Genomic DNA, 25,489 nt, shown 5'->3' on the forward strand with positions numbered 1-25,489 from the left:
TGGAGCCACTTTTTCGTATAATCAGGTTTCAGAATAGTACCACAGCTAAGCAAGAGTGACTCAACCTAAAAATCCACCACTACCTAAAGAGTCGGGTTTTGAAATAATGAGGGGAGAAAATACGATGCCACGCAAGATGAACATAAGCGTACCCCGCAACGCACTACGCGAACTGCTTTGCCTAAGAGCATCGCCTCCCTCCAGCTGTGAAACGCTCACAAGCAGTAAATTGAAGCGAATCCTTAATCCTTCAGTGTTATCATTATTAGAGTATCATTCACCAGCTTGTCTGCAAACTGCTTTCTTCTCCCACCGACTGTTTCGCCTCACAACAATGCGTCGTTGCCGGCGCAGGAGCCCGACAATAGGCTCTCCCCGGAGCTTATGGCCGTGTCTCTATGATCACCTGGCAGGAGGCAGCATGACAATAATTTGACAGGCATCCTCCCAAGGACACTCTGCATATCAGTCATGCTGCTGACACGCTCCACACCCAGGAGCCCATCCACACTTCAGAAGCTTTCTAGGTAGAGGCAGCTGCTAATGGGGGACCATCTGAAAGATAGCCGGCTTCTCGGTTTCGCTAAGAACAGCCCAAGAAACTACCTATTTCCTCTGAGGGTCCTTGCGGTGTTGTTGTGCTGGTTAGAGCTAAGTCTGAGTAAAGCAAAGCATATCAGCTCATCAGGAGAGGGGTCTGAAGTCCTGTTTCCCGCTCGAGCGCAAATCTACCAACTGTCATTTAAAAGAAAACAGCACTGCAAAAGCAGTTACGAGTTAACTCTTTATAATGTGAAGAGTTTCTCTTTCCAACAAAAGAAAAACAATTACTCTCCAGATTTCTACATGAAAGATTAAAAAAAAAAAGGAAAACCACAGTGTTTTCACCACAGTATTTTATGAGGATGCACTGCTGTTGGTCGTGGACAAAAACAACTAACATTTGCTGTCCAGAATAACATGATTTATCTTGATCTGACTGTTCTGGCTTAACAAATTAAAATTAACTAAGGTCCTTGTGTCTTTAAATCGAATCTGTTATTCTAATATGGCACTGAAAAAGTTAGGGTTTGTGTCACTCCTTCCCTTCATATAGCGATGAGGCAATCTTCCCTCAGTTTTATCACCAATATACCAGTTTTATTTAGACCACTGGTGAGTAAAGGATGATCCAGATCAGTAACTTCAATGAAGGAAGGAAGAAAAATTCCCTCTTCTTTCCCTACGTGAGAAAAATGAAGGTTTGCAAATCTCCATGTAAATTTTTTCTGCTTAAAGTTGCTGAATGGAAGTCCTAAGGTCCAAGCAGTGACTCATTTCTGAAGCTTGGCATGCTACAATGCTCTGTCTTATGTAGGCAAAAGGGAACTGGCTTGGGTTGGGGTTTCTGCCATCTGTAATGTTCAAGGCTCCTGGCAGTTTAACTGGCCTGTTCTTAAAAATAATAAAATCCCTTATGAGACAGGAAGGCTGAACCATCCTATACTTCAGACTAGCTCAGTCTGCATAGTTCTGAGGATAACTTCCAGGACAGGTGATAGCAAGCATACTGTAAGCAAAGTTCCAGGATGAAGTCAGCTGAAAAAACAGAATTATGGGAAAGAGAGACTGAACTGCTGTTTTTATGGATGTAGGCTTGCGTGAGCTCTATTCCAGCACTCAAGCAGTAAAACTAAATGAACTCACTCAATGTTAAAAATACCCAATAAAATTAAATAGGGAAGGAAATTATTTTGACTATAGAGTGAGAGGGGACAGGTCACTAGTTCCCACAGAGAGTAGTTTACCTTGCTGACACCAAATCCAAAGACATGGCTTCGTTCCTCTGTTTTTTCCAAAGCTACGTTTTCTGTGATACAGATTTATATCATTGGCCAAGCCTATAACACTCTGGGCCAAATAAAAACCTAAAGTCCTAACGAAAAGTCAGCAGCACTTCTTCCAACAGCCTCTCCTGTGGTGTCACAGCTCCCCCAGGGGACCAGGCCATGATGTCCGTGGCCCGTTTTACATTCCCAGGACTGACCTGCCACCCACATCCTGCTTGCTAATGCAGATTCCTCAAGATCTCGGCAGCGAGACCTGCTGGATCAATACTTGATCTAGGTGTACAGACACATTGGGTCCAGATGGCATCCAATGGATGAAGGCAGCTTCTGTATTTCTGTCTTTCCTTTAGGAAAATGGGAAGTGAATGCCAATCAGCAATAGGAGGTGTTAGTTCTAATATTAGAGACTAACATCCATAACAGATATACTCTTGAATGACTGAAACTTCATATTGGCAGGGTTATAAAAGTGACATTGGCAACATCAGCTGCTTTTGCCCATCCCCTGGCCCCTCCTGGTATACCATAAGGACCCACATACTCCCTATGGAAGCTGATGAATCTTTTACACGTATAAAATAACACAGCTCTGTCGCAAAAACAAAACAGAAAACTTCAACAGTAATATAAAGGAGGTATTTATTGTCAAGCAGTATCACATCAAGAAATGTAAGCAAATGCCATAGTAACTAAAAAAAGTGTAGGAGAACATGTTCTGAATTCAATGAATTTTTGTTTCTGGCATCTCTAAAGAAGGAAATTTTTAGTTTTGCAGACAAGAAACTACAAAGCAAAAGCATCCTGTGACTGGAGCAATGAGACACTTACAGGTGGCAGAAATAATTATATGCAAAATAAATTAGTTATAAACAAATGTGTTTACTGTTGCTACTAACCATCTCATATTTTTTCTTCATATTTGAGGTTTGGTTTTTGTTCTGTTTGTCTGTCTTTTGGTGGGGGGGAGGTTGCAAAAAGTCACAAATTTTTTTTAGGTCTCATTTTTGGGACCAGTTATCTGAATGTTTATTCTTTGAGCTGACAATACTGGTTCTTTCCACTGAGAAGATAAACAATTAGCTGAAAAAAAAAATTTAATGCTACAAATGACTTATGTTTCTGTAATTACTCAAGTTGGGGGAAGCAAGGTTTTTTTTTTTTAATAAAATAAATTATGAAATTGCTTATTTGTTTAGTATTGGTCAAGCACACTAATACTTCAAAGTTGTGAGAATTACTTTTTCTCCATCCTAGCTAGGAAAGCCATAAGATACAAAGCTTGAAGCTAACAGTGTAAGCACATCTCTAAAAAAAAACAAAAACAAAAAACCCTCTGTCCAATTACTTTATAAAAAATGATCCTGCACTACTGTGCAGGATTAACCCATTGTCTTTTGAATAGCATGGCCCCTAACCCAGTCTCTTGAAATTCTCTAATAGAACAAATTAAAGTGTAAACAATGAGGAAAAAATAATTCAGCATACCTTTTAACAGCAGTAGAAGAACACAAATACCATCCTTTAGGGTGAGCTGTTGCAATTAAACATCTTTCTTTTAAGCAAATATTGAAACACACCATTGTTCTTTGCCAGAAACATACCTGCTTGTGATTTTGAACGGAAATCAAAGACTGGTTTATAATCATTGTGCCTTTTGCCAGTGAGATGGGAAAGATGCATTTAATGTCTTCCTCCAAATTATATTCTGACAAAATACCTCAGACAAAAGTGAATGACCTTTAAGAGTAACCTTAATTGGGTGGTTTAATCAGCAATTATAGTGCTGAAATCACTAATATGCACCCAGGAACTGTTTTTTAAGTTACATCCAGGTACCTCCCTTCACAACGGAGTGCGTGTGTGCTAAACAAGTGCTGAAACACAAGCCTCAGTTTCACAAAGTAGAGACCAGCTGTACATCATTGGGGAAGCTGCAGTGGTGTAAATAATTTCCTTTTCCCCAGACAGCTGAATCAAGACAAATAAGGAAAACAGCAGTTAAATAACACCTGATGATGATTCTTTCTTTCTTTTTAATCAGCTGGCACAGTAAGTTTATCATGTGATTCTATATTCACTAAGTCAACAGAAAAACTCCCTAGAACTGTTAAATCCTTGTTAATTGTAAGCTTATTTATCCCATAAAGATACAGGAAATTATGACAATAACATTTACTCCAGATAATATTAATTACATATCCAAGAAATACACTGAAAATGCTAATACATTATCTTTAACTTGGAATGCTTGAGAAGGTTTCCCCCGAGCTCTCACCCCTGAGGCTCTGCCTCAATGGTCTGATGTTGTAACCTCGGTTTATTGGGATTGTGTTCAATCAGCCATTCAGCGAGCCAAGTCTGCGGAACAAAAAGAACATATTCAGTGCTCTGGGTTTTTTTTTCAATAGAGTATTTGGGAGAAAATGAAAAGCATTATTTGAAACTTACAGAGACTTTCCTACTGTACTGAGAAATGAAGACAAACAAATAACCTATTTTCTAAATGTTATTTTACATCTTCCCAGCTTACATTGCATTTGAACAATTCATACTGATCTTTAGAAGGCAACTTTTCCTGTCAATGTCTATCTTTGTGAACATTTCAGCAATACTTCAAATAATCAGGAGAACTCTGTTTTGGAATGAGGCTGTAGAATATGTATGAAAGTGCTTAATGAAATATTACTTCTAATAACATTTACAGATACTTTATCTAGTTCCATTAAATGTCACAGTCTTCTGTACTGAAATCACTTTATAATGCCTAAAACTTAAAAATGAAACCTTGTCACTTTCTGAAACTCATTTTTTAAGTTTTCCAGAAAATTGTACTCAAATAAAAACGTGGGAGGCAGGAATGTCTTGAGTTCTAACTTCATCTGCCAATGGCTTGGCTTGGCCTTAGGCAAATTAACCTCTTTGCCTCAATCCCCCCACTTGTAAAGAGAAGTTTTTAACACATCCTTATTTACTTCACAAGGCTGTTGACAATCTGTTTCTGGAATGGTAAGTACAGCCAACTTCATACTATACTGTGAAGTAAAAGAATTGATAGAATAGTAGACCAGTAAGGTAAGCAATGCTCTCCTTGTAATTCCAGATACAAAAAGATTGGTTTGTAAAGAGCCTGAGACAAACAAGCAGAGCACTAAGGCAATCCTCACAGGTTAGTCAGGTAGCAATAGCAGCAGAGCAGTGAAAACTCAAGACAGAATGGGGGGAAGAAAAAAAAAAAAGACTTAGAAAGACTACTTAGAAAAATTAGAAATTTTTTAATCATTTGAGCCTGACCAGATTTACTCTGTGTTCCTCAGGGAATTGTCTGAGACAGTATCTGTGCTGCTAGCAATTATTTCTGAGAGGACAGGCAAAGTTTCTGAAGCCTGGAAAAGGCCCATCTTATAGAAGGAAAGAAAGAAGGGCCCAATCACCCAACTTTAGTTCCAGGAAGAATACTAGGGAAAAAATAATAGTCCATCAACAGTTTGTGCTGTTAAGCAATAGCTAATATGCATTTGTCAAAAACAATCTTATCAATTCAACTTTGTTTTCCTTCTGTGACAAGGTCACAGACTATGGACAGGGAAGGAGTAAATATATCATGTCTTCATTCTATTAAAGCTATTGACACTGCTTCATGTGACTTTCTTACAAGCAAGGAAGGGATACATGGTTTAGATGAAGCTACTGTAAGTTATTACACAACTGTCTAGAAAACTGTGCTCAGGATGTAGAGGTTAACTGGAAACAATGATCAAAGGGCTAGAAAATGTCAAGGTAGGTATGCCAGGAAAAAATGTTTGTTTTGTACAGTGAAGAGACGACTGAAGGGAAAAAGATGGTAACACTTCAAATATACAATAGGTTGCTGCAAAAAGAGAGATATTACATTATCTCTAATGTCCTCTGGGGATAGTTTAAAGAAAAAAAGAAAAAAGGATGTGTTTAAAATTGGAGCACAGCAGATATAGGCTAAATTTTAGGGAAAACTTTTCAACTAAGTATAATTAAGCACTGAAACAGATTGCCTAGGGAGATTGTAGATTCTGCTGAAGAACAGGCCAGACAAACATTTGTTAGGAATGGCTGGGTGCAATTGGTCTGGCCTTTGGGCAAACAAATGGAAGAAAGGACTTCTTTGGGAACCTTCCATCTCTATTTTTTAGATGTCTATAATAACAGTGGCAGACATACAGATAAAGTGAAAGGATTATAAAACCAGATCACAGAACATTTAATCTGACCTCATGTATATCACATAGGCCACAGATACGTCTCTGAATTATTTTAAGTCTTTTTCTTCTGAAATGTATCTTTTAGAAGAATGCAATCTTGATTAAGAAACTGATAATGATGTAGAATCCACCACAACTGCCAGTAAGTTGTCACACTGACTAATTATCCACATTCTTAAAGAATACTAGTGTGAATGACTGAACTTTGAGAATGCAAAAAACATTTACCATATTTTTTCCAGATGACAAAAAATTAATTTTGTTTAGGGCCTGAAAAAAACCCAGGAAATTAACTCTAGTCTTTCCACTCAGAACTGCAATTTGGATGAGATCCTTGGTTAAAAACAATAATTTGTGAGAGCAGGACAAGATACATCAACTTGAACAACCAGGAAGGGGTCACGAGAATTTTCTGTACGTCAATCTGATCAGTCGACTCAAAGAATACTCAGTTTCACTCAGAAGCAGCATAGTTTTGCTGGTGAACTGCAGCCCAAGTAAATGCTAATTAATGCATGTATGGCCAAGATAATTCCTTATCCTAAAGGAGGATTAAATTGATATCACTAAATTAAATAAACATAACAGTGACAAAATATAGACAGCCTTGCTAATAACTTGAGTGTTTTACTCAACTGTGTAGCAACTTTCAGAGTGATTAGCATCTAATCTCATTTGGTATCTATTGCATCAGAGACATTTCACCTCAATCTTGTCTCAGAAACAGTAAACTGACTGGTATTTGACATCATATGAGAGTACCTGTTTACTTTTCCTGCCATCACATGCAAAATTCTTTAACAACTATGTGTTAGAAACATTTTTATAGAAGTCCCCTAAAAAATACTGTCACTTCATCAAAGCTGATTTCATTTAGTCCTCGCCTTCATTTTACCTGTTAACTAACCAGTCAACTTCCTGGAAGGCAAATGTTATTCTGTCTACCTTATCAGCAGGTAGCTAAAATAGCACAGCTTAGCCTTTAACAAAAAAGCAGCTCTTCTACAAACAGGGACCATGAATATTAATATAAAGTAAAAGTATCACAAGTATACAACACAATACTGATATATTGTACATACCATTGGATCTGCTGGCTTCTCTTTACAAAGCGCAGTGAGTCCAGCTAGTAAAGTAGGATTCACATAAAGGTTCAAGTAATCCACAGCTCCTTGTCGAGCTGGAATTGGCTCCAGGATCACTGTAAAGAGTAACCACAGGTGTTGGAAAGCAACTTGTACAGTGTTTAAAAAAGGCATTCTTTCAAAGGTTGTTTATATATGAGTCTATATTTACCTCACTGTTAGTAAGTTAATAATATGTAATGGCTTGTACAGCTTCTCACACAATAAACTGCAAAGAAACTACTTGAACTCCTTTACAATGTTCCTGAGGTGATCTTACTAATTACAGCCGATTATGAAAAGTGAGGAAATCAGACCATCTGGGGAAACATCTACATCCCTGAAGGTCTATTGGGGGTAAGGGAGAAACAATACGTCCCATGTTTAGTACTTCCTTCTTATAGTGTGAGACTGGTTTCTGAACAGACTAAACGTCTCATGTCAAGCGCAGCTTTGCTGTTGGGGTGAGGAGGAGAGACATATGGTTTACATGAGGCAAGGTTTGTAGGGAAGTGCAATATATTTTAGTAAATTAGCTGAAAGAGCTGGCTTGCTTTCTGCATCTTTCTGTCAAAGATCAAAGTCACTTTTCAAATGTTACATTACAAACAAGGACTCTCTCCCAACCTTTACAGGTTCTATGGCCCATTTCTCTGGCACTTAACTCTGGAATTGCACTATCAGGTGAGCATCAGCAGCTGTTGAACAGGAATTACTCAAGCTGAACCTAAGAAGAGAGTCAGTCTGCTCGAACCAACAGGAGCCCCTGGGCTGACACTGCCAGAAGAACATGCTGGAGTATAATAGTTTCCCACTTCTTCTCATTTACTAGCTTAGTCTGCTCCCATCGCATTTCCAAACCACAGAGTTTGAAAAGCATAAGCAGTCCCTGTAACTATAATGGCTTTTCAAATAGATTTTAGTATATTCATAGCAGAAAATACCAACTTATATGGAAAGAGATTGACATTATCTTAAAGTAAACAAACGCAAACCCTTCTAAACCCAATTATATCCAGGATTTGGACAGAGACAAGTAATAGCTGGGAAGGACACTACCCTCCCAAAGACTGGCAATATATTAGTTACACCATTTTACCTTCTGGAAACATGAATCGAATTTCTCTTTCCGCTGAGGAAAAGTTACGACTGCCATGAAGTGCATTCCTCAGATCATCAGTCCCATAGATTGCTCTTAAACTAAAAGCAAGAGAAAGAAATGTTTGGCAGGCAACTGCAAATCCCTTTCAAGTCTCTACACTCTGAGAGCATATAAAAGCAATATATATGGACTAATTAACAAGACATTGGCTTGATCTTTTTTTTTTTTTCAACAAAATAAGCTGCTAACTAAAATTTGTATTCATGCACTCAGCATTTTCCATAAAATGAGTGAACTTTATATAATAAAAACAATGGTAAAAAGCTATGTTACACATAATTTCTAAGAGAAAACAGGCCATCCCAGATCTGTATTTCTGTTGTATGAAAAAAAATAGAGGAATTCTGGTCTCAAATAAAGGAATGACAAAATCCCACTGACCTCACAGTGAGTTACCTGTCAGGGTGAGTTTCCCTAGCTTTTATGCTGTTTGATGGTCCAAGCAACTCCTTCCAGTATGAGACTGCACGATGTCTGGCAAGAACCATAGCAACTAAAGGTCCAGAACTCATATAGGCTGTTAAATTAGGGAAAAACATTTTTCCATATTGGTCTGCATAAAAGTTGCTACATTGCTCTGGGCTTAATTGGAGCTTCCGTTTCTATAAAGTGTAAAACAAAAAAAAGAAAAACTAATGAAGAACAAGAATAGCCATTTTAAGCTTTAGTTTGACAAAACATCAAAACATTTTCAGAATGTTTGTAACAAGCTATTATTCTTTCCAGCTATTATGCTTTCTCTAAAGTAATCTGAAAAGAAACAATATAGCACTTTGGGGCTTCACAGTTGTCTTACTGGGTATGGTGACATATCCCTAAAAAGCGTGACCGCAGCATGGACAGGCACCCTCACTCTAGTTTTAATTCTCCAGCAAGGGTAACAATAAACAGTGAAGCCACAGCAGTCTGCACTTCGGTATAGCCTCCCTCTCTACGTACTCAGTGATATTTTGGCTCGCAAAGTCTATAGTACTGTTTGTTGACCACTGTTGTTAGTTTTGCTTGCTAAATTAAGATATCTTGCTACCTAAGGCAGATTAGATATCTAGTCCTTTGGTGCAGTCACAATCTCAGTTGCAGGCTGAACAGATCCATATCTGCTCCATATCTGGTGTGATTCTCCCACAGCTGGTCCTCTCTGAGATCCAGAGGAACAAAAAGTAAGTTTTCCAAGTAAATTAAGCAGGTTTCAGTTAATTAAGCCTATTTGAGTAAGACACCATTTTAGTCACTCTTCTACACAAACTACAGTATTTTAAAACAGCTGGGTGACTTAATGTACAGCTCGTGCACAGTATAGAAAGGAAAAGCAATACAAGGTCAGGATTTACGTACTCAGCTACTCTAGCATCATGTTCTGCTTTAACACAATTTTCTCTTCAACCCACACCATTAATTATGCAATTGTTCTATTTTTCTTTCAGTGTACTTATGCTTTCTGATTTTCTATCTAGCCTGCAGGTGGCCAGGATTAGGACAAGCATGGTAAGCTGTTGTAAGGCCATTGCGGAAATAAATAAATAAATAAGTGCACTCCTTGAGACTGAGCTTGTGAAATAGTGCACATTCAGTGCTTGCTAATTTCAGTGCTAAAATCACTGGCGACATCAGAAGCCGCTATAAACATTTTCGCATCTCGTTCTCTTTGGGGATTCTGATGAATTTCCTACAAATAAAAAAATTGGGGGGGGGTAAAAAAAGAAGGGGTATGAAAGAGAGGCGCTCACAAAAATTAGAGAAACGCTTACTCTCTTTGTATAGTGTGTATATATACACACTATATACATGTATGTATATGTATATATATATATATACATATAAAGCCATGCCTTGCTCACTGAAAGGCTTCTCCACAGCGCCACAGGCTGCCGTGGCCGAGGGCGCTGCCGCGGGGGCCGAAGCGACGGGCATGAGGTGCAGGAGGAAGGGGAGGAGGAGGAGGAAGAGGAGGAGGAGCAGGCGGAGGAGGGGGAGGAAGGGGAGGGCGAGTCCCGGAGGAGGCGGCGCCGCGGCGCCCGAGCAGCCGCTGTGGGACAGCGCCACCCGGCGGCGGCGCGGCGCCACCCGCCGCCCTCGCCGCGAAAGGGAAGGCAACGCTACCTGCCTCGCGCTTCCCCTAAGTTGTTCCAAATGCTTTTCAGAGAGCCTTAAAAGAAGACTTAAAGAATACATTTCCATGCTAGTTAAGGACAAATTTTCCCTTAGCACATTTCCTGCCCAAAACCTGCTCAAAAACCCCACGGTTTGACACCAGTGCTCTTGGCAACATTCCCATGACCACCACTCCAGATCCAAAATTTAAAAACACAAGCTCAGTAAGGCCTTTTGAAATGAAACATTTGTTGTACAGCTAAAAAGCCATAAAGCCCTTTTACAATAAAAACATTGGAAATATTTAAAAACATGTCAGATGTGTCAGATTCAATTAATTCTGGAAGTATGCACTTGGCAAATGCATGCTATATGAAACACTGTGATACTAGAGAATTACACTCTCCAGAGAGTTGCTCCAGAGAGTCAACATTAGCTGCTACATATGTTTGCTAAATCAGAGTTTATGAACAAAGTCTGTGTTCTCCCGTGGTCAGCATAATAGTGAGGATGTCTATCAGTAAGTTCTGTTCCATCTCATGTGGCAGCAAAATATATCCTGCCAGTACCTGGCAGTGGTGGCTGGACATATGAAAAATACAAATTGATTTTTGGACATTATCCTACATTTACTAGCTTAATTGCTGACAGTTAAGCTAAATATTGTTCTGGCTTATAAACCGCAGTTATTTTATCTGGAGCACAGTCTGTTACCTGAACAATCAGGAATCCTGATCTGAGAATGATATCCTCTATTTCTTCTTCTTTAGCAATGACATCTGGTTTGATGAGGGCCAGAGTTTTTTCCACAGAAATCTGAGGCTCAGGCATTAACATCTGCATCTTGGCTTCTGACTAAAATTCAGGTGCTCCTTTGTACTGCAATGATATCAGTTCATGATATTTGGTGTTTGTTGAGCACACAGTAAAGCAGGGTGACATTTATTGTGCACTCTAGGAGTGAAGCAGGTTATCCCCATTTCAGAAGATCTATGCAACATTTTGTAACATTTTGTAGAAAATAAGCCAATAATTAAATGTTATTAGCCAAACAAAACGATATCAACTATTGCTAAAATTTCACCAACTCAGACAATGTATGAGAGAAAGATAACCGTTATTGTGTGCAACAAAGAACAAAGCTAAGACACAAGCACTCATGGAAAGAAATACCGAATTACACTAACTGCAAAAAAGAACCAGGCTCACTGTAGTACTCCCACATCCCCCATCTAACCATCACGTATGTTCTGCTAAACCCCAAAGCTGTATTCTCACGCACCAAGATTGTGGTGTGCGCTCTATTGCTTGGAGGTGGTCCAACTGTATGCCTCAGGCTATTTCTCCATTTTTATTTAACCCTTTATTTATGCGCTCAAGACAAAGCACCAGTTTTTCTGTAATTGCATCAGGCCAGCAGTGAGCGCTTAGGATACCGAATTGTCCTGTGAAGAGCAGAGCCCGCATGGCCTGGTTTCCTACAGATTTGTGACCACTGCCTTCTTCCCTCCTCCTCTCCCCCTCCGCTGTGACAGGCCTAGGCCTCGCTCCAGCCACGCTGAACAACAGACAGCACCTACCGTAGGCACCTGGCTGCCTGGCCTAGTGCTCTTTCAAATTAGCTTGCAATAAGACTTGTCCAGCGTGTCTGAATCCAGACTAGTGTCCCCCTGCCTTTGTGGGGGGGTTTTTTGTTTGTTTTTCCTTCAGCCCTTAAGTTACTGAGGGGAGTCAGGCTCACACTCTAGCAGGGCTACGTCCTGTGGCTGCCCCAAAAGCCGTGAAGCCACCAAGGGAGCTCGTTGCTCTGGGAGAGATGCGAGCAGGCAGCCAGCACCCCGGCAGGTCACACCGACACACAGAGTTCGGAGCAGCCGACCGGCGAGACCGAGGCACCCCGCCAGGCCACCAGCATCGCGGCAGGGCCGGCGCGCGGCGAACACGCGAGGAAACGGCCCGTTTCCCTCCACACGCCCTTGCCCTACCCACCCCCCCGGCCCGCCGCCCCCGGGGGTTTCCCGCCGCCGGCGCCATGCCACGCACCTCCTCGCGCCGCCGCCGTTGCTAGGAGACGGCGGCGGGGCCGGCGCCGAGCCCAGGCGGCCGCAAGATGGCCTCCGCGCCCCTCGCGCGCGCCGCCCGCCGTTGGGCGGGGGGGTGGAGGGGGAAGGAGGATCAAAAATGGCGGCTGGAAAGGGCGGCCGGCGCCCTGGTCTCGCCGCGAAACGCTCCTCACAGGCGTGGGATACCCGCGGTCTCCGCTGCAAATACTTAAGGGCCACGTTTCCCAGTTTATTAGCAGCTTAGGTAATAAGAGCATAAGCAAGGGAGTAGTGCGATTTATTTAGGTGGAGGTTATAAAGTCTGCTTTCTCCGGCACACTCAAGAGCTGAAAAGCTTTCTGTCACTTCAAATGCAGGGAAGAATGACCCTAAACTAGGCTAATTTAAAGACAGGTAGTAGTATTTATTAGACTAAGTAGTATTGTTCAAAAAAAAAAACCTGCTGAGCACACAAGCACTTCTTCAAGTTATTTAATCATTAATGTTTACTGTGGGAGCATGCACAAGAAGCTTTCCTGTTTATACACCCCATCAACATCTCCTGCAGAATTGGGAGTTTACAGTATACAGTTTTCCAGCATACTAGACATCTTAACCAGAGTCTAAAATCCTTTGATACTGTTTTCCTGCATTTTAATTGAATTACAGTTTCTGTGCAGCGCTACCTGACTTTCACCACAAAAAGGAACATCTAATAAATAAGAGAGTCACTGCTGCCTGAGTTAATAAAACGTAATGAGATGCTCCATGAGCACCAGAGGTGCCGAGGCCGCTCTCCCCGTGGCTCTCCACCTCCATGACACCAACACCCTTCAGGGTCTGCATGCCCCGGGTCGCTCCTGCGCGAAGCGTGCATCCGTATCCAGACCAGTTATGCCATATGCGTTATCGGTTCAACAGGATGCGAGTCGGATCTTAGGTGTCGCAGAGCCGCCGTCGACCGGGAAGCCGAAGGCGTGGGTCCCGCCACCTCGCGCCCTGGCGCTACGGCCTGCCGGCGCTCCCCGCTTGCCCCCGGGCGCGAGGCAGCCCGGGCGGCGGCCCTGTCCCGGCTGAACGGGCGCCAGCTGGCAGGGCACGTCTGGGTGTGGACCGGCCAGCGGAGCCGATGATAACGTCGGAGCTTACGCTGCAGCCTCTCCTTCTCCAGCTCCACTGCTGCGGGCCTTGTCTGCCCCCTTGCCAGCTTCTCAGAAATTACGGGGTCTTAGTTATTATTAAGACATCAGTCATTCTGTCAAGCTCGGCTGAAACTGGCCAATGCATTCACCAGTCCTTAAGGGGAGACTGACAGAAAGAGATGGGTAGAAAACAGTTATACAGGCTTAATTTTTTAAGTGAAGCCAAACAGAAAATATATGCAGGCGAGAGGAGGTGACAGCTGACAAACTTTAAAAGAGCTATAGATGCTGATGTTGGGTACCCCTGGTTAGTATCTTTTGTTATTTCTTTGACAAGTTATTTTAGTATTAAAGAAAGGAAAAAAAACACACTTTGCCTTAATCTTATTTTTCATTAATGGGTTTAATTTTCATTGGTTGTTATATCTTTAAGAAGTGAATGTAAAACCAGAAACAAAATAAAGTCACATATCACTTACCAGACAATTTGAAATTTGCTTAAAATCAAGGATGGAAAAAGTTTTTCATTAAAATAAAAAATAAGTAAAGGTTCCAAGAGGAAAAATACACATGACTGAATAGTTCAGGTGCAGACTTCCCTTTATTAGTATAGGTGTATGGCATTTGTTTCTTTAACAGGGACAGCTTATCTAATATTTAATTTGAAGACATTGTAACCACAGCAACCACACACAAATAGCAGATAAAAATATTTTATTACAGGTAGGCTGGTAGAAAGATTTGGGTATTCACCTGTTTTTAGTTTATTTCAGAGCTAATTTGGCAAAAGACCTTTCTTTTCAGCGTAAATAAATACAAGTCCCACAGCCCTACCTTAGACTTTGAAGTTCAAAGGCCTCCTCAGCATCAGTGAGTAGTTTGGAATTATTACATAAGAAATGATGAATTTAATTTCTCTTGTAAAACACTGCTAGCATTAATCTTTTGCAATTTCTTTATTATTTGCATTTTTGCAGTTACCCAAGTCAGGAAAAAATATATATATATATTTGCATCCTTATATGCCAAAGTTTCCCCATGAGCAGGGTCCTGTGGACTTCCCTCCTTCTCCCCTTCCCTCCCTCCCCCAGGCCATCTTTCTGTGTCAGAATTTCTCCTCCTCGCTGTTTCCAGAAGCATTTCGGGAGGGTGGAGATTGTCTAATTTTAGTACCTCGGAGAATCCCTGGCTCTCCAATGAGCAGGCTGCTGCATCTGAAGCTTCAGCCAATTACCCTGGGTTTCCTCCTGCTACACTTCCCACGATGTTTTAATAATACAGACTTAGAAATTTAAAGGGGCCCCACATTCTAAGAGAAAACGGTGTTATGCATTCACTAAGATGCATCTTTTTATGGTAGAAGAAGCTCAAAGGGTTGCTCTAAATCCTTGGATTCCATAAACCCAGCCTTTCAACCCTATGCTAATATAATCATATGCATGTTATCATTTTAGCATTTGAAAGGACATTTCTGATAACTAAAAAGCTGGTCTGAAACATCCTCCCTAACTGCAGAAGGCCAAGGATGTGACTTTGTCATTACAATTTTGCTCCCCCCCCCCCCCAACTCGACGTAACAAACATCAGTGACAACTCTGAATACTTCTCTGGGCATAGCTTTGCTGCTGTATCTTATCTGTTAAGAGGTTTAACAAGCCTTAGTTGCCTTGCTTATTTTTAGCTGGCAGGGAATATAATAACACCGAAAGATTCTGGCTGCAGGTGCCTTTGCATTCCAGTAACAAAAGATAAGTGCACTTTTTAAATGAAAAATATTATTTCATGACTTTGTATTGTACTAGTGTAAGAAGGTGGAGAAATTTATTACCTGTAGTCTGTTAGTTTGAAGGAAAAAAAAACCCCACGGAATTATGTAAAATAGCCTTGCACGAGAGAAAAATAACAATAAAGAAAAGCTAATGAAATAATAATGACTAGCTCCATTGATGAGAAGTGAAGCTTACACACCTTTCAACTTCTTTTGCCTTTTGATGTTAAGCACCATAAGCATTTATTTGTTTTAGAAATGATTTGCTAGTTATGCATTTACCACACGTACCACTTTTTTCACCACTGATTTCTTTGCTTCTGTCTTTTAGTGTACATTCTGCCCTACCTACCCACAATACTGGCTTACCTTCAACACTTGCTTCATCCACGCTTGCTTTTGCAGTGTAAAGTGTCTCTGACGGAAATCCTGTGATCAAGCGAACTTCCTCTACTGCAAGGCTGTTCTCTCCTCCATTTTTGGCTTCTTGTAAAGAATGCTACTTCTCCAGCTTAACCACACGCTTGCAATCCTAGCTAGTTTTTCACTGCTGCTAACCCTGCCAAGCCTTCCCTTCTGTTTTCCTCTATTTGCTATCTCACCGTTTTCTTTCAAGATAAAATTAACAAAGCATTCTCTTGATGCTTCCCCTTTCTCTAAGCAGCAAATAAAGTCTTATCTAAACTCCCTGTGTAATGCCACCACCACTTGCCCTTTTAACTTCACCCTATTTCATTTCCTCTCTGACCCTCCCAACATCCATACAGATATGCTTCAGTCTCTTCCACAATGAGAGGAGAGGAGAAGAAGGAGAGGGAAAAAAATAATAAAAAAGCTTTGGCCAGAAGTGTCTTTTCACCTCACTTTTACAACTCTTCCAGTCACATCTCTCTTCCAGTTCTACCTTGAAACCTCTCCAAACCTCATTTTGCTTCCTCTAGTCATCTGGCAAGGTTCTCAGCTCTTAAATAACTCTTCTCTGGCTTTTTCAGTCACTGCTAACATAGTCAGCTATCTTCCTATCTTAATTTTTGCAATTATTCTCACCTATTACTTCTTCCCCAACCTCTGGTTCACCTTGGCTTGTCAGTACCTTCCCCCCATGTGTTTCTTTCCATTTTCTGCAAGAGCACTGACGAGCTCTGTTCTTGATTCTCTCCTCCCTTCCTGTCTAGCTCACAGCTCAGAATCCTAATCGGCAAATACAGATGTGATTACCTCACATTAGTGTCTCCTTTTAAGCTTCTGGTGTCTCCATTGCAATTTAAGTCTTGGAAATGAGCTTGTTAAGACCGATGATCTGACTGAAAACCAACCACCTTTTTTTGAGTCAGTTTACAGCCCACTGTGCAAAGGAGTGGGTGGAACCTCACAGCCAGGAATGCGGGGTTTGGACTCACATTGGTCTAAACTGCGTGGAGCTGTAAGCCAAGCTATGATTCGTGTTATTTATTGACATGGCTGGGAATCTTGCTCAAGCTGTCATCATCTCAGTTAGCGCTGACATCCTTTCCTCTGGCCTCAGCAAATAAATCATTCACTTCCATTCAGAAAGCTTATGCAAAACTACTTTCTTAGTTCATTGGTTTAACTATGTCAGTTCTCCGCATCTTTCCAAAGGCACAGCCTTCTCTATCACACACAAAACTGTCAGTCTTCAACTGCAAGCCCATTCACACTGTTCCAGTCCTAATTACCTTTGGTTTGACAGTGAAAGGTTATCTCCTATTTCCCATCAGCCGGTACAATCAAATGCCATTACTGCATTTCCAAATACACACCTTCATGCTTTATCCCATGTTGCTGCTCAGGATGAGCTCCTCTTGAATGCCTGTAAAGATAACTTCATTCTCCTTCCAAGGTAACTACATACAACACAAAAGGTATTGGCTTACTGTCCTGTATGCACCTCCTCCTTGTCTGCAGCAAGATATTCCTTCTTGGCTTTCACCTAGCCTATAAGCTTTCTAGAGCACAAACTCTCTCTCTGCGGCTGTTCTATAAGGTGTTTAACTTAATGTTGCCTTGGATTATCCCCGAGGCCACTAAGCTCAATGATATCATCCAGTCTGAGTAAATGAATGTATAAATAAACACATACAGATCTTTTATATGGCAAGTTACAAGAGACAATCAGATGAGTTTTCAGAAGAACTATGTAGGTTTTTTTTCTGGATCTGGTGATGCATGTAGAAAAATACTTGAAGTATATATTCCAGTTAACTGAAAACTTTTAGAGTAAATTCAGAATTAAGCAGTAGATATAATTGTGTATGTGTCACCTAGCTAGCTAGGTTTGGATAAAATTGTGCTTTTAGAATTCTGACCTTAAATACTGTCAATGCATTATTTTTTCAAAGTAGAGTAATTTTAGTAACGTAGGAAGATTTCCAGGTTGTTTTTGAAGTTGTATTGTCTATGTTTCCTTAAATGTATATTCTCTTCATCTTAATTCCTTGTAGCATAAGGCATCCCTTTTGCCATTCTTACTTATTTTGATCTCTTACTTTCATCCATTCCATTCAAATCAATGGAATTACTTGCATAGTTATTATTAGTAAACCTATTTATATATACTGTGCATAAGGACCAACTCAGATGATAGAAGCTTTATACTGAAGGTATTTTGTATATGGTACTCAGTCTCTGACCTGAGATGCTTACAATTTAGACAAGACAGACAGAGGGTGGGGGAAAGGGATAGATTACACCAAGAATTTCAGGGCAGTGAACGGTATGTTGGTTCTCTTTTTCTAAAGGAGGGCAGGAAGTGGAAGAATCAAATCAATGGCAATAACAGGGAAGTATAAAGAAGGAAAAGAAGAAAGGAAAAGCAGCAATAAAGACCAGTATGGTTTAAAGCTGGTATGACTAGACAGTGAGGGCAGGGCTTAGAGTAAACAAGTTTGGTAGAATGGCAAAATTAGGCCTAAGATCCTGAAGTCCACACACAGGTAAAATTCAGTTGGATTTCAATCATCATCATGAATAATCATAGTAATTACAGGATTAAACAAAGAGCAAGCAATGATCTTTCTCTCTCAGCAGTAAATGTGTCATATAAGGATTAACACCCAAGAAGGTTGTGTCTTTTTTTTTTGATTAACCACAGGCTTTGAATGTGGAATGAAATATAAGACCAAAACCCAAGCAGAACACTAACAAATTAATATCTTCATGAATTGAGCATCTGGCTGACACATCATACATATTAGTATGTTTTACTACTTTCTTGTATCCTTGAAATTACTTGTGCTGACCACTTTTTAGATTGCTTTAGTATTTCTGCATTTGTGAGCAGCAAAAATGTGAGAAAAATAGACTTACAAAGGCAAATAGCCAATATTGCTGAGGATTTAAACTCAAGAAATTAAAACAGTTGCAATTCCAGTAACAAATATTATTCAGTCTTGCTGCACTCATGCATAGGAATCAAAGCAGAAAGCTCAGCTTGGACCAGTTAAAATGATGCTCATGGCATGTACCACAAGCACCAAAACAAAAGAGTGGCTTGAAATTCTTGGCTGTAGTGGAGAGGGAGGGGACTATTTTTTCATATGCTCTCACAAAATTAAGTTTTCCCTTTTTTTAAATTGCTTAAAGATCTGGCTTATAGCCTGAAGCAATAGAATGTTTTTACTAAAAAAAAAAAAAAAAAAAGAAGTGGACCAGACCCTTAATCTGAACAAACCATGTTGATTTTGTGTTCATCTTTAATATTCTGCTTTAATATATTGTGATGACGCTTACAAAACCAAATATAAATGTCCTCTATTTTACTTTCTCTATGTTGCTACTTAAGAAAATGAACCCAGTAGAGGATAAAAAGTGCTGTAAAGGCAGTTTGCTCAAGGACAGCCTGGATCCTAGACTAGATTACTAAACAACAAAATGCATCACCACTATTTATTTTTATTCAGAGGTAGCCATGTGCACTCTTCCCGAATTGTAACAGCGGGTGCAAATATGCAAGTTGAGCCAGAGGAACTATTTGCCAGAGGGTGGAGCAAGCAAATAATAGTATATGCGCTCATTACTATAGAAAGTTAGGTAATAATTGTCACTTTTTACCTACAAGCGAAGAACTCAACAGTTTTTTGTTTTTTTTTTTTTAAAGATGCGGTGATACACTTTGATGGCTAAGTGAGATATTTGGAATAGTAAATTGCTCAAGAATTTGAAGTATGATTACACTGTGTGTGTGTGCATGGGGGTGTTTTCCGCACTCTTCATACACAGCTTCATCAACAAGGTTGATATATCCTTGGGCAAATGGAATTAAGGCCTAGGCACACGCTCAGGGCTCCAACTCCCGGTGTTATGTAACATCCAAATCGGAGTTTCCATTAAAAACAATAAATTCTGGCGCTCTCGATTGCAAAACCAGCAGAGCTGGAAACATTAAGTAAACCTCCGGTGCTGGAGCAACTGCGTCAGTGTACACACCACACCTTCGGTAAGGCCAGCGCAGCGCCCGAAGGAAATACGACGCTCCCGTCACAGGAGCCTTCCCCGACGTTACCGGGGAAGCCCTGCGGGCCCGCGCAACCACCGCACGGCCTGGCCGCGCCAGCGGGCTCCGCTCCTCGCAGCGCCACGGCCGGCAGCGGCGCCGGGATAACGCTCGTTTGGAGCCGGCAGCAACCGCCACAGTGCCGCGGGGGCACTGCGCCCTCCGGGGGGTCGCGTCTCGCCCCCGCCGCGCTTGTGATTTTATACGTCGCGTCGAGGGGCCGGTAACGCCGGACGGGACGGGACAGGACAGGACGGGGCAGCCCTTCCCCGCCCGCGGACAACGGCCGCGGCCCCGCAGGAGGCGGTGCCCCAGGCTTCCGCGGCGATAACAGCACGACGCCCGCCCTCCTTCCTCCCCGCACCGACCCGACCCGGCCGCGCCGGGCACCTGCCCTCAGCGCTGAGGCTAAAGGCGCGAGGCCTCCCCTTCCCTCCCAGCCCAGTCCCGCGGGCCGCCATTCGCCTCACCCCGCGCGCGCCCCGCCCTCCCCGAGCGGAGAGCCAACGGGAGCCGCCGAGCGGCGCGAGTGACAGCCGCCGGCAGCCAACGAGGAGGCGCCTTATTGCTGTGTGACGGAGGCTCCGGCACTATAAAAGCGGCCACGCGTTAAGGCTGCGGGCCGGAGAGTACGTGTCTCGGGGGGAGGAGAAGGTGGCGGCGGGGCCGGTGCGAGAGCAGCCGGGCGCCGCGGGGAGGGGTGTCAGCACCAGCGCGCGTGGGGGATTTTAATCCGATTCCGGCCGGCCCGGATTTTATTGGGAGCGGGTTTTAAAGTGAGTATGAGCCGCGGCGGGATGGCGACGGCGGAAAAGGGGGGAGGGGCGGGACCGGACCGGATTAGACCGGCCCAGGCGAGGGGGGGAGCCGCCTCGCTGACCCGTGAGCGGTGCGCTCGTGTCTTGCAGGCGCCTGTCGTGTCTCGCCTCTGCGGACGGGGCAGCATGTCCGAAGCGGAGCAGCAGTTGGCGGCCGCCGCCGGCGCCACCCAGAACGGGCACGAAGCGGCCGAGAGCGCCGGAGAGCAGCAGGCCGAAACCGGCGGGGCCCCGGCGGCGGCGGGCGCAGCGGCGGCAGCAGCAGCAGCAGCGACGGCGGGAACGGCGGCGTCGGCGGGAGCCGGACCGGCGGCGGGAACAGCGGCGGCGGCCGCCAGCCAGAACGGGGCCGAAGGCGACCAGATCAACGCCAGCAAGAACGAGGAGGACGCGGGGTAAGCGCCGCGCCTGGTTCTCGGCGGGCCGCGGCTGAGGCGGGAGCAGGCCCGCCCCCCCCCTCCCCCGGGCGCCATGTGCGGCGGCGGCGGAGCGCGACCGCTAGGCCCGGCCCGGCCCTTCGGCGGGAGCGGAAGCGAGGCGGGCGCGCCCCGCCGCCCTGGGCTGCGCGGCGCCCGGCGGGGGAGGGCAGCGGGCGGCCGCGCTGCGGAGGGATCGGGCGGGCGGTGAGCCGGCGGCCTGCAGCACCAGCGCTTCCTTTGTTCTGGAGCTGCCTTTTGTTGGCGCCATGTGGTGGCTGGGGGAGGGGCGGGGGAGCGGGTTTGTTGCCGTCTCACGCCGTAAAATGGAAGGGGATTTGCCTCCGCGCGCAAAACGCGGCATCCCCGCGTTTTCCTCTTTTGTTTTCCCTTCCTGACGAAGGGAGCGGGGGGAAGGAGTTGCTTTCTGTCGGGGCTGGGGGCTGGCTCAAACTTTCTGGCGATTGCATGCCCGATCAGCGCTGGCGTCGGTGTCAACGCGAACCTGTTTTGCTAATATGTGTGAAAAAGCCAGCCTGGTCTTGGAAGCCACTGCTGGACTCAGTATTTTTGGAGAGAGTAAAGGAGAAGCAGTATGATTGAGATGGTATGCAATGTGTCCAAACTAGTAAGGGTGATTTTAGTGTACTACTTGCGGCATTGTCAGAAAAAGGCTTATTTTTTAAGAGTGTTATTTAGAGGACTCGAGGCAGTTTGTCTGTACTTTAGTAGCTGCATCCTTTTGTACAAATGAATTATTTCTTGTCATAGCAGATCGGTTTATTTTTTTGTGAGTATATATTTATGAAAGCATATGCTTGACCAAAAAAAACCCCTTCCTGTTTCTCAGGTAGTCTTTGTGATTCAAGTGACCCATGTATTTAATTTGAACCCCTTAATTCGAACTGTTATCACTGAACTCTAAACCAAAGGGTTGTCTGCTTCAGGTTAAGTGGAAAGCTCTAGCCACAGTAGAATGATAGACTTCAAGTTGAAGGGTAGAAGCAAGGCTTGCACACTTCCCATGAGCTCAGACAGGATGTCTTCTGCAGACCCCAGAAGGATTGAGAACTAGGCCCATGAGCTCTGTACAAGTTTCTTATTTCTTTGTTCTTTTCAGAGCAGAATACTAAAAAAAATAAAAGCTATATTTTTTCCCCTTTCTCACATAAGAGGTGACAAATTTTGACCCAAAATCTGTGTGAAAGGCAACTTCTAAGAAAATAAGTTACAGGCATTCATCTCTGTGAAACTTAACATTTAAAATAAGAGCAGTCTGAGGCACCAGCACTTAAGTATTTTGTTAATAGCTGAAGCATACCTTGATTTATGAGCACTAATACAGTGAGGGGAAAAAAGGAGAGTAAGCTTGCATTTTTCCAGTTAGTGTGGCCCTCTGAAGGGGAAGCCAAGTAACTTCTAAGACTATCTTAGCCTTAATTTTGAAGGCTTTACCATGTGTTATTTAATTAAGTATACCCAGGTATTGATCACAACAGTTGCAAAGCAAAGGATTGTAAGTTAAAGTGTAATACCTACTGCTGTGATAAGAGGTGATTTTTAGCACATGGCAATATCTACATGTGTACTGTAGCCCCATCCTTAGTTCAAAATTAACCTGCAGACAAATCCCCCCCACTCCCACCCCAAAAACCCCTGCCACCACCATTGAATTTCTCTTGATCATTCTGTAATTGCATTCAATGATGCTGGGGTATGTTATGCATAACTATTGTCAGTCTGTATAGATTATAGCAGTCTTGCAGAATTATTCTTGATCAGTAAGCTATTCTGATGAGAATGAAGCCATCAAGTTACTTTGCTTTCAGCCATTGTTGAAAGCCTTAGTAAATATTTTGTAAAATCTTTTCTGTAAGACTCTATCGTAATGGTTCTAAAAAAAGCACACACTTTGGTTAGACCCTTGTCTGTTAAGAGTGCACAGCTTCATCTTCTGAAAAATTCCAGGTTTAGCCTAGAAGATGTTTCCTTCAGTTGAAGGAAAAATCTAGAAAAACTAGCACCTATGTACTTTTTTTCTCATGTTGCCTTTTGAACGTAAATGGATGCTAACTTTAGCAAATTAAAGTTACACATTAACACCAAAAGCCAATTTTATTTAGGAGTATTCTAGTTTCTAAAGTGTTGCTAGTTTCTAGTGCCAAATTCAGGTTGCCTCTAAACGGAGTAATAACAACTCTGATTTAGTCTATAGTTAGATTAAAAAGGCTCGAATGCTTTTAAAAAGCTTAGTTTGTTACCTTGGAAACTCTGAAAATGGAAAATACAGTCAGGTTATTAATGTTTTCATTTGAAGAAATGAGGCATTTGAAAAGTGCTTTACTGGTTGATCTTATTTTTGTATATTAGCTTCACTTCTGTATCACACATTTCACTAGTATTTGGTCTTCTGAGGTGTTCTGGAGGCTATTCTGTGTAGGGAAGGTGGGCAGGGAAGTACTGTAGGGTGGCCTTTCATAAAAGTAAAGACTAATAGTCTGAATTCATAGTACTGGTGAAAATATATAATGAGGTTCAGTAACTAAGCAGGAAGAAGTGCATAACCTGCTGGTTACAGGCAGGTCCAAAGTTCCATCGGTTGTATGAGACTGTTCTTAGGGGTCACAGATACCTGATTTAAATTTTGCAGATGGTTTTGGGGATTATAATTTTCATAACCATTTGTCCAAATGGTAATAGAGCTGAAGTATTTTGCTTTTGCTGACCTTCTGTAGCCTGAATGCTTTCAAAGCAGTAAGATGACCCTAGGTTCTTTCCAAAACCTGAATTGACAGTAATTGATAATCAATACTACTTTGCAAATACTGTTGAAAGAACATTAGTTACTGATGGGGAATATTTGGGGCAAATTTTACAGTGTTTCTTAAGCCTGTAGTAAACTGAAGAGTGCACTGTATCATTCCCTTGAAAAGAGAAGAAAAGCCTTTTGCAGTCCTGTAGCATTACTAGCTTTTGACAGAATGCAAGATTACTTAGCCTTTACAGCTGGTCCTGTTTCTGACAATGCCTGGGATGTGTATGAGCATCTTGCTGAATGTGCTTTTCTGTAATATTTCCTGTACCTAACTAGCTCTTACCTCCTTGAAATTTCAGGAAAATGTTCGTTGGCGGCCTCAGTTGGGATACAAGCAAAAAAGACTTGAAAGATTACTTCACTAAATTTGGTGAGGTAACCGACTGTACGATAAAGATGGACCCTAACACAGGAAGATCCAGAGGCTTTGGATTTATTCTCTTCAAAGAACCTGGGAGTGTTGAAAAGGTGATTTTTTTTTTTAAGGTTCATATTTCAGATTCTTAACTTGTAGTGAAACTTTTCAGATGAGTTAATCTTACCAAACTGTCTTTCAGGTTCTGGAACAGAAAGAACACAGGCTAGACGGACGATTAATTGACCCCAAGAAGGCCATGGCAATGAAAAAGGATCCAGTGAAGAAAATATTCGTTGGTGGACTTAACCCAGAAGCCACAGAAGAGAAAATCAGGGAATACTTTGGAGAGTTTGGAGAGGTGTGTAATGTTGTCTTAATAACCACTGAAATAGAGTAGTCTCTCATGGAATTTAGTGAACAAATCATTTGCAAGTTGCAAAGTACCTTAACTGTTCAGGTACATCAAGTCTTTCATAACTGACTGAGGTTTCTCATCTTGAAAGCATGGAAAGCAGATATTACGCTGAATGCTGACACTGCTAGTTAGATACCATGTCTTTGTTAACTCAGTCCATTTAATCTCATGTTAAAATGCTGTGAACTTGAAACCTCTGGTCTGAAAGCTAGGAATACTATAGGAAAGAATATTTAACTTTGGTATTACATAATATGCATAGATATGAAACCTGGTTTCAGTTTTACTGTCCCAAATGTTATGCGCTTACTGTCCTAAAATATGAGTCTGAAGTAATATTTTGTGTCTTCAGATTGAAGCAATTGAACTTCCCATGGATCCAAAGACCAACAAAAGGAGGGGTTTTGTGTTCATCACTTTCAAGGAAGAGGATCCAGTGAAGAAGATCTTGGAGAAGAAATTCCATAACGTCAGTGGAAGCAAGGTAGAAACTTTGACTTGTAGATCTTTGACCAAGTTTTTAAGCGTAATACCACTACATCCATAATCTGAGAAGGATTTTGTAGACCTCTGATTTCAAGGTACCCAAATTACAATAAGGGCAGCTTGCTATTTACAATAGGCTTGTTGCCCTAAGTTCAGTTCACAGAGCCTGCCAAGGTTCTTTGCCAGTATTTGTGGCTTTGCTTGCTATATGTTAGGCTTTTTCATATGTAAAGGATCTAATAGCACTGTGGTAAAATACATGTAGGAAAACTGGC

General features: G+C 42.3%; 2 protein-coding genes across 8 annotated transcripts in view; one reads left to right on the forward strand and one right to left on the reverse strand.

Moving 5' to 3' along the window:
* Nucleotides 1-2,451: 2,451 nt before the first annotated feature.
* On the reverse strand, nucleotides 2,452-12,560 carry NME5 (NME/NM23 family member 5). The gene is made up of 6 exons (XM_067304740.1): nucleotides 12,485-12,560; nucleotides 11,156-11,320; nucleotides 8,747-8,952; nucleotides 8,288-8,388; nucleotides 7,147-7,265; nucleotides 2,452-4,187 (listed from the first exon to the last, which is right to left on the reverse strand). The coding sequence occupies exons 2-6, from the start codon at nucleotides 11,282-11,284 to the stop codon at nucleotides 4,101-4,103; spliced, it is 642 nt and encodes a 213-aa protein (XP_067160841.1). The 5' UTR covers nucleotides 11,285-11,320; nucleotides 12,485-12,560; the 3' UTR covers nucleotides 2,452-4,100.
* A 7,978-nt stretch (nucleotides 12,561-20,538) lies between these two features.
* HNRNPAB (heterogeneous nuclear ribonucleoprotein A/B) overlaps nucleotides 20,539-25,489 on the forward strand; it is a 31,758-nt gene continuing 26,807 nt past the window's right edge. For 4 of the 7 annotated variants that reach the window (XM_067305134.1, XM_067305133.1, XM_067305132.1 and 1 more), the window contains exons 1-5: nucleotides 20,543-20,682; nucleotides 20,815-21,119; nucleotides 24,255-24,423; nucleotides 24,513-24,671; nucleotides 25,081-25,212. In XM_067305134.1, coding sequence (XP_067161235.1) covers nucleotides 20,851-21,119; nucleotides 24,255-24,423; nucleotides 24,513-24,671; nucleotides 25,081-25,212 — 729 coding nt within the window. In that variant the 5' untranslated portion in view covers nucleotides 20,543-20,682; nucleotides 20,815-20,850. Of the gene's footprint in view, nucleotides 20,683-20,814; nucleotides 21,120-24,254; nucleotides 24,424-24,512; nucleotides 24,672-25,080; nucleotides 25,213-25,489 lie in introns of all 7 variants that reach the window. The other 3 variants (XM_067305135.1, XM_067305137.1, XM_067305136.1) reach the window with 2 other exon arrangements.

Source organism: Apteryx mantelli, chromosome 14 (genome assembly GCF_036417845.1).
Source record: "Apteryx mantelli isolate bAptMan1 chromosome 14, bAptMan1.hap1, whole genome shotgun sequence".
In the NCBI taxonomy this organism is placed as follows: domain Eukaryota; kingdom Metazoa; phylum Chordata; class Aves; order Apterygiformes; family Apterygidae; genus Apteryx; species Apteryx mantelli.

Coding starts and splice junctions, on each gene's coding strand:
- NME5 (XM_067304740.1), bottom strand. CDS start 11,284: ATGCAGATGTTAATGCCTGAGCCTCAGATTTCTGTGGAAAAAACTCTG. Junction 8,389..8,746: donor AGGGAAACTCACCCTGACAG/GTAACTCACTGT, acceptor TCTTGCTTTTAG/TTTAAGAGCAATCTATGGGA. Junction 7,266..8,287: donor TCGATTCATGTTTCCAGAAG/GTAAAATGGTGT, acceptor TACTCTTTACAG/TGATCCTGGAGCCAATTCCA.